Raw genomic sequence first — 12681 nt, 5'->3', positions numbered from 1 at the left:
CTTTGGAACAGGATCCAAAATCTGGAGTATGTTGATTTTTAAAACCCTTAAGCATCTGTAGAGCTGAGAATGCAGTGGCAATGAGACCCATTTTTTGAGGTTTGTATGTGAAAGTGTTTTGAGCTCCTGGGAAATGCCTTAATACCTGAGGAAGTCTGCTAATTTCTCCTTACATCAAAAGAGATGGGGAGGACAGAAGAAACTGTGTGTAGATATATGTCTGATAATTTGAGCCAAATGCTCTTTAGCCCCTCTAATGTTTTCTTTGCTCATGTTATCCTAAATTCATCATGTTGGATTGCATGTCATTCCCAAAATTTTAGTAGCTGAAGTATATTTCACACACCCACACCCCGCACCAGTGAAAAGCCACACAGTTCTGTCTGTGCTCTGCAGCCTCCCTGACTTTCTACACTTCCAACAAAGCCCAGGGGGAAGACACCACAAGGTTACCTCTCCCCCCCCCCCAAAAAAAAAATCAGGAAGGGCAGGCACCTGGGGATGTCGTGGAGTGTGCTGGAGTTAAATTTAAGGGAAGGAAAAACCCATCTTGCTCATGGTCTGCATTCTCCATCCTCCTCAATTCCCCACCCTTTAATTGAAGCCCAGACAAAGACACCAGGAGTTTAAAACCCTTAATAGGCCTTTCTCATACAGTATAAAGAAGCTCAACCACTGGGCGAGGAGCTGCAGAGTGCTAAGGATATGCTTCTCACACTTCAATCAAAGTCCAGGCAAATACTTTGTAAGATGCCCTGACAGGGCTTCTTCAGATCAGGAAGAGTGTGCAACCAGGGAGACTGCAGTTTGCTGGAGAAATATCTAATGGAAAGGGGGGGTCCATGACCATCTCATAGTGGTGACATGCCCTGGGAATGTGGCAAAAAACCTGAAGTCTCTTTTCCAAGGGGAATAAAAGTTTTGAGAAATTTAAAGGATGGATTTCAGCACAGCACAGCACAGAACTGCAGGCTTCGCTCCAACAGCTGAGGAAAGGTTTACCTTTTCAGATGACGAAAGGATACCTTTCTGAAAGGACTGACCTATCTCAAAACATGAGAATTGCATGAATTACTGTACTTAGCAAGCACAGTGCAGTAACTCATGCAGAGACTTGGCCAACAACTTCCTCTAAGCAGGTGGCTGCTCTTCAGTGTCTCTCCATAAAGAGCATGCATAAATGATCCAATTATATCCCATTTGGACACAGGTTGGAAGAAGGCAGAAACAAATCAGGGAATCATGCAGAGATGTGGTGGCAGGGAACCTCCTATGGGGTGGGTGGATGAATTTAGCTCCCAAGATCTTATTTAATTTCTGCCTCCTGGCACACAGAAGTTACTGAGTTAGAAGAATGGAAGATATTGCCTGGACCTTGCCAGGTGAGGAGGATGGATCCCTTCTGAAGTGTAGGTGGGCTCAGGCATGGAGATTCAGCTCAAAAAGGATTTATTGGAACATCAGGAACAAGAAGAACAAGAATGACAAACAGGGGCACTTAGCCCAGTATATATACCATAAGCTGGCCCAGGCAAAACACACACACCACCTGTGATAGGTCACCTTAATGCTGCAATAAGCAAATCAGAACACTGGCCCTATCTCAGCAGTGATTGGCTGCCTGCCAACTACTAATAATGTCATTGGAGGGTTTTAGAATTCCCTCTGTCTTTTGTTATGCAGATGAAGCTCCTGAGCTCCAGGCGAGGCCTGAATTGCATGCATACAGTCTGGTTTCGCCTTCCACCCACTATAATCACTCAGCAAATTTTGCATAGATTTAGCTCAGATTTTTAAGCATACGTGTAATGGAAATATACCAAAGTTTAGAAATGCATAAAGATCACTTAACGTGGAAGGAAATAGATGCAATTTACAGGGAGAATGATATGCTCTGCTAATGTGTTTCTCTGTTGTCAAAACCAGTACACTCATAGTTGCTTTTAATAGCATTTTGGAGAGTTGTGTTTGCAGAGGTTGGAGTAGCAGGTTCAATCATAGAAAATTGTGTATGGCATAGAAAAAGTGGATAGTTTTTCTTCCCCTCTCATGCTGAGGATCCAATGAAGTTGAATGTTGGTAAATTCAGGACAGAAAGTCATTATTCATGCAGTACATAAACTATGGAACTTGCTCCTGCAGGAGGCAGTGATTATCACCACCCTAGATGGGACCGGGTGGTGCTGTGGGTCAAACCACAGAGCCTAGGGCTTGCCGATCAGAAGGTCGGCGGTTCGAATCCCTGCAACAGGGTAAGCTCCCATTCCTCGGTCCCAGCTCCTGCCAATCTACCAATTTGAAAGCACGAAGTGCAAGTAGATAAATAGGTACCGCTGTGACGGGAAGGTAAACGGCGTTTCCGTGCACTGCTCTGGTTTCGCCAGAAGCGGCTTAGTCATGCTGGCCACATGACCCAGAAAGCTGTCTACGGACAAAGCGCCGGCTCCCTCGGCCAGTAAAGCGAGATGAGCGCCGCAACCCCAGAATCATCTGCGACTGAACCTAACAGTCAGGGGTCCCTTTACCTTTTAGATGACTTTAAAAGAGGACTGGACAAATTCATGGAGGGCTAGGCTATTGATGGCTATTAGCCACAATTGCTATGCTCTTCCTCCAGAGTCAGAAGCAGCAATACCAGTTTCAGGAAGGGAGAGAGTTCTTGTGCTCAGGTCCAAATTACAGGTTTCCCAGAATAGGCACCTGGTTGGCCGATGTGAGAACAGGATGCTGGACTAAATGGGCAATTGGTCTGAGGCAGCATCCTTGGTTCTTAACCTGTGATCACTCCGAAGGCTAAGGGATTCGCTTCCCAAACTCTAGTGCCCTAGAGCATCTTTTACAGAGGAGGTGCATGCTGGTGGTTCTTTTAATTCTTTCCAAGCTTCACAAAGTGGCAGCATCTACATCTTTTAAATAAATGATTTCCCATGTCATGTCCTGTCAAGCCTGGATTGGCAGCATCATGTACCCTTGGGGAAGACTGACAACCTCTCATGCCCAGCCCCCACCCCACCCCACCCCCTGGAATAAAACCCTGCATGTGCTTCTGTTTTTATTTTTGGTAAGCTGCCCTTGAAATTTACTTGCTTGAAGGGCGGGTTCGACATTTCAATAAATCAACAAATAAATAATGTATGCATATGCTTGTCACATTCATTTTAAAAGCAACAACTTTGGGTGTACACTGGTGGGTACATTGAAATCATGGGTGTGGAGTCTTTTTCAGCCCAAGGGAATGTTCACTAAAAGAGCCGCTGCCTGTCAGTGTAGAGAATGCTTAGGTAGATGGACCAATGGTCTGGCTTGGGCTAAAGCCCTGTGTTCCTGTTCAATTTGGCCTCTTATTCAGAACCACAAGGACTAGAATCTGACTTGATTTACAGGGGACTGCAGAGCATCTGCTTTGCATGCAGAAGGTCCCAGGTTCAATCTTCAGCTGCATCTCCAGGTAGGGCTGGGAACCCCTGCCAGCCTGGATAGCTCAGTTGGTTAGAGAGTGGTGCTGAGAATGCCAAGGTTGCAGGTTCAATCCCCTTAAGGGACAACTGCATATTCCTGTGTCACAGGGAGGGTCCCTTCCAATTCTATGATTCTGTCTGAAACCCCGGAAAGCTGCTGCTGCAAGTCAGCATAGACACTCAGTGTAAGGTAGCTTCCTTTGTTCCTGTTTAATTCAAGCCTTTGTTCAGGATTATGAGGACTAGAATCTTACTTTGTTTTTAGGAGAAGGGCCATATCATGTAAAGCACCTGCTATGCTTCCTGTAACTCCTTGGATTAAATGAAATAAATAAATTTAGGTGGAAGTGTGTGTGTTTGTGTGTGTATTTTTTATTTTTGTAAACTGCTTTGAGGTTTTATACAATCAAGTGGTACATAATTTTTATGATGTAAATAAATGCACAAATAAATCTAAACCCTTAATTTCTTTCTTGTCTGTTAGTGCTTTCAGCATTTCCCCCAGGAAGGGGTGGGTGGTGTGTTTGTGAATGGATGAAACACAGTAGTGTAGAGTTGGACAGGACCCTACGAGTCATCTATTCCAACTCCCTGCAATGAAATATTAGCTTTATACTTTCTTCTTCTTTTTTTAAGAGAGAGAGATTTGGCCTATTTAGTATGGATATGCAATACACCCCCTGGTCTCTTTTTCAACTGACAGTGTATATTTCCCCCTTTTTCGCTTCACAGATTTCTCCAGCCCAGTCAATTCCACCTCCTTAAGCTCTCCGAACAGCAGAGGGCCTATGACTGCACCGTCTCTCCATCCATCGATGGCCACTGGCATTGGTGGCTCTTTGGGGTCCCCTGGCCAGCTCCACTCACCCATCAGCACCCTCAGCTCACCAATCAACGGCATGGGGCCACCGTTCTCAGTCATCAGCTCCCCAATGGGGGCTCACCCCATGTCTGGACCCTCCACCCCTGGCCTTGGATTTGGAACCAGCAGCCCTCAGGTGAGTCACCTGGTGGTGGGGACTCTGGGAAGCAGGTGGCATCCAAGGTGGTGGTGGGGGATTGGTAGATTCAGGACAGTGGAAGGCAAGCAAGGGCTCTGCCTGAGTGGCAGAGCACCATCCTATGTTCCACTTAGTTCAGTTCTTTATTCAGAGCCATGAGGGCCAGAATCTTACTTGTATTTTTATTCAGAGCCATGAGGATCAGGGTCTTACTTGTATTTTTAAGGAAAGGGCCAGAGCTTAGTGGCAGAGTACCTGCTTTGTGTTCTGAAGACTCAAGGTTCAATCCCTGCTGTCTCCTGGTAGAACTGAGGAATGGCCACTTCCTGAAACCCAGGAGAGCCACTCCCCGTCAGTGTCAACCATACTGAGCTAGTTGTGTTGTTGTTGTTTAGTCGTTTAGTCGTGTCCGACTCTTCGTGACCCCATGGACCATAGCACACCAGGCACTCCTGTCTTGCACTGCCTCCCGCAGTTTGGTCAAACTCATGTTCGTAGCTTCGAGAACACTGTCCAACCATCTCATCCTCTGTTGTCCCCTTCTACTAGTGCCCTCAATCTTTCCCAACATCAGGGTCTTTTCCAGGGAGTCTTCTCTTCTCATGAGGTGGCCAAAGTATTGGAGCCTCAGCTTCACGATCTGTCCTTCCAGTGAGCACTCAAGGCTGATTTCCTTAAGAATGGATAGGTTTGATCTTCTTGCAGTTCATGGGACTCTCAAGAGTCTCCTCCAGCACCATAATTCAAAAGCATCAATTCTTCGGCGATCAGCCTTCTTTATGGTCCAGCTCTCACTTCCATACATCACTACTGGGAAGAGCTAGCTGTATTCCTAAGCAAATATAACACGTAGGAATTTGCCATGGTGGTGACTGGTAACAAAATGTCTCTCCCGTATTGGTCTCTGCAGCCACATCAGGTGCTGTGACCTTCCAGCAGGTTGACTTCACTCAAAGGGCGCACTTCTCCATTGTCTCCCGAGACAGTTGGGTACCAACCAGACAGATTCATGAAGGACAAGTCTTGTCAGTGGCTACAAGTCATGCTGGCTGTATACTCGCTTCAATATCAGAGGTGCTAATGCTTTTGAATACAAGAAGAGTCCTGCTGGATCAGGCCAGTAGCCCATCTAGTCCAGCCTCCTGTTCTCACAGTGGCCAACCAGATGCCTGCATGGGAAGCCTGCAAGCATAGGCACCAACTATAAGGGGCCCAGGCCTGTTCTCCCAAGCTCATAAAATATTGGGGGAATGTTGAGAACAATCAATTGCAGAGGAGGCCAAATGTGGAGCTGAGTGTGGTGGAGTTTCAGTGGCTGGTGGCTCTTCCTCCTCCTGCCACGTCTGCTCTGCCCCGTGGCTCATCACTGCGTCATGCACATGTCATGTGCATGTCATCGCCGCCGCTGCCACCACCACCACCCAATCTTCTGCTCAAGTTGGAGCCTCTTGTCCGCAAGCAAGACCTGAGCCCTACAGCAACTCTCCTGTGGTTTCCAGCAAGTGTTGTTCAGAAGCGTTGAGGCCTCCAACTGTGGAGGCAGAGCACAGCCATCGTGGCTGCTAGCTATCAGTAGGCCCTTCCTCCTCCATGTATTTGTCCATCCTCTGTTAAAGCCGTCCAAGTGGTTGGTCATTGCTGCCTCCTGCAGCAGCAAGTTTTTCAGTTTAGCTCCAGTTTTCTCTGGCTGGATGTCAGGGTGTCTTTCAAGCCCAGCCTCTTATTTCCTCCTGTGCAGCAGCAGCAGTTTGTTTTCCTTCTTGAGAGAGAGAGAGAGACTGGGTGGCCAGTGTGTGTGTGTGTGTGTGTGTGTGTGTGTGTGTGTGTGAGAGAGAGAGAGAGAGAGAGAGAGAGAGAGAGAGAGAGAGAGAGAGAGAGAGAGAGAGAGAGAGGATGGAAGATTACATTAAAAAAAGCCTTCCCACGACAAGGAGATAAGCCCTGTGGATAAAAATAGTACAAGCTTGACAAAGACTGACACCTGTTGCTGGCTTGGCTTGGTTTGGCTTGGCTGGTTCTGCATTGCACATGCATCCAGTGTGGAGGGGGGGGGACTGGTGCAGGGGGGGGGGCAAGGAAAGAAGGGCTGATCAAGAAACTTGCCACCACCTGCCGGTCACTGCTGCTGTTGTTGTGGTGTTATTTATTCCAGCTCCCCTCCAGAAGATATATATCTTGGGAGCTTTCACTACTTTTTAGGAGTCTGCCCAGTTTTGAAACTGGGGTTCAGAAAGAGATGGAAAAACCCTCCAAGAGACAGCCTGCTCATCTCTGGGTGGATCTTGTGATCCTCAGCCACCTGGTCGTGCTTAGACCTCATTTGAAGGGCTATGGCTCAGTAGTGGAGCATCTGCTCCGCATGCAGAAGTCCCATATTCAATCCCTGGCAGCATCTCCAGGACAGGGAATGCCCCTTGCCTGAAACCCTGGACAGCTACTGCCAGTCAGTATATACAATACTGAGCTAGATTATTGACTCCATTTTTGGCAGCTTCTTATCTTCCTATTTAAATCAACTCCTTATTTAGAACCACGAGGACTTGAATCTTGATGTGTTTTTAGAGGGGAGTGCCAAAAGTATCTGCTTTGCATTCAGAAGGTTCCAGCTTCACTTCCCAATAGTATTTCAAGGTAAGGCTAGGAGAGAAAAATCCCTGCAAGAAACCCTGGAGAGCTGCTGCTGCCAACCAGTGTGAGCAACACTGAGCTAGGTGGATGGACTGAAGGGTCTGATTTGGTAGAAGGCAGCTCCTTCTCTGCCCCCCTCTCCACCCGTCTTCCTGACTTTCACTCCACATCTCCCGGAGGAGAGCTGCCTTGCGCTTCTGTCTATTTTTAGAGGTGGTCATGCGATGCAGAAGACCGGAAATAAACAGAAAGGGGGGGGGGAAGAAGAGAGATAGAGGGGGAGGAGGGAGGAAAAAGAGCTTGTCAGAGGATGCTCTCATGGAGAGCCCCTCCAGTTCCTGCTGGCTCAGAAGGAGGAGCTCTCATTTACTCATGGCCCGTCTTAAGTGGTTTTCCTGGAGGAGATGCTTAAGATGCTCACGCCCTAATGACTCCTGCAATCTGTCTCTCTCCTTCCAGCATCTTTCCTTTCCTTTGTAATGCTGTTAAGAGGTTTTGTTTATGGGGGAAAGGGAGGCATTTCAGGCCCAGAGGACCTGCTTTGTGTGCAAAATGTCCCAGGTTTCATGCACCTATTTCTCTTCAGCACATGCTTATGAGCACATGGATTCAACTTTATTTTTTTTTTGTGGGGAGGACTTAGAGAACCTACAACTGTCTTGGGTTCTGTGTTCCAGTTAGCCCAGCCCAGTCTTTTGAGGACTAGAATCTTTCTTTAATTTTATGGGAATAAGGATTTAGCTTAGTGGCTGAGCACCTGGTTTGCAAGCAGGGGGTTCCAGGTTCTATTCCTGGCATCCTCAGGTAACACTGGGGAAGGAAGACTCCCCTATCTGAGAGCCGCTGCCAGCCAGTGTAGACAATGCTGAGCCAGATGGACCATTGCAATGGTCTGACTTGATAGAAGGCGGCTTCCTAGGTTCCTATTTATTGCAGCCCACTCTTCAGAATCATGAGGACTAGAATCTTTTATTTTTACAGAAAGGATGTAGCTTAGTGATATCTGTGTCACAGACACACACAAAAGAAGATAGGTGAGGAAAGGAAGAAGATAAGATACCACCCCTGCAAAGAAGACACTTGCATCTTTTGCTTCCCCTCTGCACCTCCCCTCCAGAATCCTGCTCAGCACTGCCCCCCCCCATGAAGCTAGGGAGTTAATGAAGTGTGTGCCCCCACCTTCAAGCCGAGGTGGCACTGATGGAAGGTGTTGAGCATCAGATGGCAGGTGCCACTTGCAATCAGGTTATGCTCTGTCAGCGCTGAAGACCTAGCAGAGCAGAAGGACAGTTGGAGGATGTCTGGTTGTAGGCTGAGTCAAAGCCATCAGGGTTTGCTTCCTTCCTCCCTGCCTCCTCCCTCTCTCCTTGAGAACCACCAGACGTGTCTTTTGCAATGCCCACAGTGGCATCTTTCAGGGACCCTCCTTTGTTTGGCATAAGGAGCTTGTGAAAATTGCCAGTACTGCAAGCATCTCTCCCTCTCTTCCTCCCTCTTTAAGAAAATAGTGGCCGACCAGATACTTCAATGGGAAATCCTCAAGCTGTACGAGAGCCCTCTCCCCTCCTAGGTTCCCAGCAACTGGGATTCAGAAGCATGACTGCCTCTGAATATGGAGGAAGAACATAGCCATTAGGGCTAATAGCCAATGATATCCTTCTCCTCCATGAATCTCCATCACTGCCACCACCACTGTGCGGCAGAGTTCCATAGTTTAACTCTGCACTATGTGAAGAAGTTTCTTTTACCTGTCCTGAATCTCCCAACTTCCAGCTTCATTACACGAGCTGTAGTGTTACGAAAAAGCAAGAAAAGCTTCCCCCCCAATCTACTTTCTCCGTGTCATGCATAATTTTAATAAAATTCTATCATGCCACCTCTTACTTGGCCTTTCTGTAAACTCAAAAGTCCCAAATGCTTCAGCCTTTCCTCATAGGAGAGCCATTTTTCTTGCCATTCTCTGAACCTTTCCCAACTCTACTATAGTGTCTCTGGCCCTGCCTGCCGCTGTCATGCGACCCCTAGGAAGTTACCCACAAGGGATCACGGACACCCCCTAATCAAGCAGCTTCAGGCTGGTGAGTGAGCAGGTTGCCTTAACGTCAGCTTGGATTTGAACTCCAAGGCTTCCTGCTTCCTTCTGACGCTGTGATGTGCAGAGCAGGTGGTGGCGGCTGCTCCTCTCTTTTAATATTTACCCCCCTCCCCTTTCTGTTGCTGTTGCTCCTGGACTGCCAGGCTGTTCTGAGCTCAGCCTGTGGAGATTGCCTGTCATCCCTTAGGCCATTCTGACAGGGACTCAGCGGGGGCCCGAGCTAAGGGGGGAGGTACTGATGCTTGGATGCATTTAACTTTGTTAGCGAATTTCTTAGACAGGTGTTTGTCCTTTGGTGTGTGTGTGTGTGTGTGTGTGTGTGTGTGTGTGTGTGTGTAGAAATGTTGAAAGCTGCCTTAAACTGCATCAGGCTGTGGGTCCATCTATGTTCAGTATTGTCTGCGTTGGCGTGCGGTGACTATCTAGGATTTCAGAAGCCCTTCCTCCAGATAAATTAAGATTCTAGCCCTCATAGTTCTAAACCAGGGGTCAGCAAACTTTTTCAGCAGGGGGACGGTCCACTGTCCCTCAGACCTGGGGGGGGGGCAGACTATAATTTGGGGAAAAAAATGAACGAATTCCTATGCCCCACAAATTACCCAGAGATGCATTTTAAATAAAAGCACACATTCCACTCATGTAAAAAACACACGCTGATTCTCGGACCATCCGCGGGCCGGATTTAGAAGGCGATTGGGCCTCATCCGGCCCCCAGGCCTTAGTTTGCCTACCCATTTTATAAACAAATGCATGGTTTAAATAAAGAGTGGTCTTGTGCTGAGTCAAGCCACTGGTCCATCTCTAGTAGCTCAGTATTTCCTGCATGGACTGGCAGCAATGGCTCTCCAGGGTTGCAAGCGAGGGACCTTCCCAGCCCAAACTGGGCATGCCAGGGATTGAACCAGGAGTTATCTGCAAACATCTACTTAAGAAATTAAGTAGAGCCTGGCTGCTGGATCAGACCAGTGGTATATCTGGTCCAGCATCCTGCTCTCACAGTGGTACACCAGGTGCCCCAGCTGGGGGGAGCCTGCAGGCAGGATTGGCTCCCTCCTTGTCATCCTCCCACCAGCAGGTGAATATTGTTTAATTTTGGGAGGTTTTTGGAACTGACTTTTTTTAAAAAAAAGGAAAGGGCTTTTAATAGTTTCTATTAGTTGCATTTAATAGATCCTTTTAAATATTGTTTAAACTCTGTTACGGTTTAATTATTTTCTAATTATTAACTTTTAGCTTGTGGTATTTCATTTGTGTAGTTTTAATTTGTGAAACCCACCTGGTCTGGAGAAAAGACAGGATATTGATAACAACAACAGTTGTATTCTGATTTACAAACAACGATAAATCCCTCTCATAACTTTTAAAATCAAAATCACCTAGCGCAGGGGCAAATGTTAAGATCTACCTGTGAAGAGAGGAGTTTGCATTCGTTTTTCCATTCTTTTTTACTTTACATTTTTATTGATGCTACAACAACAAAGGAAAAAACCATAAATACACATAACTATTCTGAAGAAGTGTGTATGCCAGGCATCCCCAAACTTCAGCCCTCCAGATGTTTTGGACTACAATTCCCATCTTCCCTGACCACTGGTCCTGTTAGCTAGGGATCATGGGAGTTGTAGGCCAAAACATCTGGAGGGCCGCAGTTTGGGGATGCCTGGTGTATACACACGAAAGTTCATACCTATGACAAACTTAGTTGGTCTCTCTAAGGTGCTACTGGAATGAATTTTTTTATTTTTTGTTTCGACTACGTCAGACCAACACGGCTACCTACCTGTAATAAATATACAATTACAAGCAAAAATAACAACAGTCACAAAAGTTTCTTACCAAACAATACAGCATAGATTGGTTTTAGCATTCTAGACCCGACCTCCCGTCTATTCCATAATTCAGTTTCCTATTACTTATTGCTGTTACACACTTTTTATCATAATTTAACATTTTCTTAATATGTCTCAACTCTTGCAGTTATTACTGAAGTTCCTTGAATGCTGCAACAGAATTCAGACTACTGTAGTTATATTTCAAATAATCTTTGAAAACCTTCCATTTAGAAACAAATTCCTGTTTTGGTTTATTCTTTATTTTTTCTGATAGACCATCTAAAAGGTAAAGGGACCCCTGACCATTAGGTCCAGTCGTGACCGACTCTGGGGTTGCGCGCTCATCTCACATTATTGGCCAAGGGAGCCGGCGTATAGCTTCCAGGTCATGTGGCCAGCATGACAAAGCCGTTTCTGGCAAACCAGAGCAGCACATGGAAACGCCGTTTACCTTCCCGCTGTAGCGATTCCTATTTATCTACTTGCATTTTGACGTGCTTTCGAACTGCTAGGTTGGCAGGAGCTGGGACCAAGCAACAGGAGCTCACCCCGTCACAGGGTTTCGAACCGCCGACCTTCTGATCAGCAAGCCCTAGGCTCAGTGGTTTAACCCACTGCACCACCTGGGTCCCTGATAGACCACCTAGTTCAGCATATTTTTTCAGCTTTTGGACCCATTCATGTATAGAGGGGATTTCAGTACAGTACAGTACTGTTACATTTTGCTGCGATAAGAACTCTTGCTGCCACTTTGGCGTATAGAAAGATAGATTTATTTTTGTTTAGATTAGTTAGGTTTTTTTATTGTCATGTATTATATGAAAAGTCTTAATAAAAATCTTACTAAAATAATAATAAATTAAAAATCACCCAACACACACACACAAAAATAGGGGGTGATGTTCAGGTAAATATACTCCAAACATTAATAACTTTTATCAGGACATAGAAAAGAAAGTACTTCTTTGCACAGTGCATGTTTAAACTATGGAACTCGCTGCCATAGGAGGCACCAACTTGGATGGTTTTAAAAGAGGATTAGACAAATTCACAGAGGAGAGGGCTAATGAGGGCTAGTAGCCAAGATGCTGGGATGCAGGTGGCGCTGTGGGTTAAACCACAAAGCCTAGGGCTTGCTGATCAGAAGGTCGGCGGTTTGAATCCCCGCAATGGGGTGAGCTCCCGTTGCTCGGTCCCTGCTCCTGCCAACCTAGCAGTTCGAAAGCACCTCAAAGTGCAAGTAGATAAATAGGTACCGCTAAAGCGGGAAGGTAAGCAGCATTTCCGTGTGCTGCTCTGGTTATCCAGAAGCGGCTTTGTCATGCTGGCCACATGACCTGGAAGCTGTACGCTGGCTCCCTCGGCCCATAAAGCAAGATGAGCGCCGCAACCCCAGAGTCAGGGGTCAGGGGGTCCCTTTACCTTTAGCCAAGATGCTCTGCTGCTGCAGTTGGAGGCAGCAGTGCTTCTGAATACAGTGGTACCTCGGGTTACAGACGCTTCAGGTTACAGACTCCACTAACCCAGAAATAGTACCTCAGGTTAAGAACTTTGCTTCAGGATGAGAACAGAAATTGTGCGGCGGCAGCAGGAGGCCCCATTAGCTAAAGTGGTGCCTCAGGTTAAGAACAGTTTCAGGTTCAGAACGGACCTCTAGAACGAATTCA

At 46.7% G+C, this 12681-nt stretch overlaps 1 protein-coding gene across 2 annotated transcripts in view; it reads left to right on the top strand.

The window, feature by feature from the left end:
* RXRA (retinoid X receptor alpha) overlaps positions 1 to 12681 on the top strand; it is a 122614-nt gene that overhangs the window by 74821 nt on the left and 35112 nt on the right. For both annotated transcript variants that reach the window (XM_088664732.1, XM_035113138.3), the window contains exon 2: positions 4191 to 4456. In XM_088664732.1, coding sequence (XP_088520858.1) covers positions 4191 to 4456 — 266 coding nt within the window. The remainder of the gene's footprint in view (positions 1 to 4190; positions 4457 to 12681) is intronic.

Source organism: Zootoca vivipara, chromosome Z2, assembly GCF_965207765.1.
Source record: "Zootoca vivipara chromosome Z2, rZooViv2.hap1.1, whole genome shotgun sequence".
Classification (NCBI taxonomy): Eukaryota; Metazoa; Chordata; class Lepidosauria; order Squamata; family Lacertidae; genus Zootoca; species Zootoca vivipara.
This window is presented reverse-complemented; position numbering and strand designations above follow the sequence as displayed.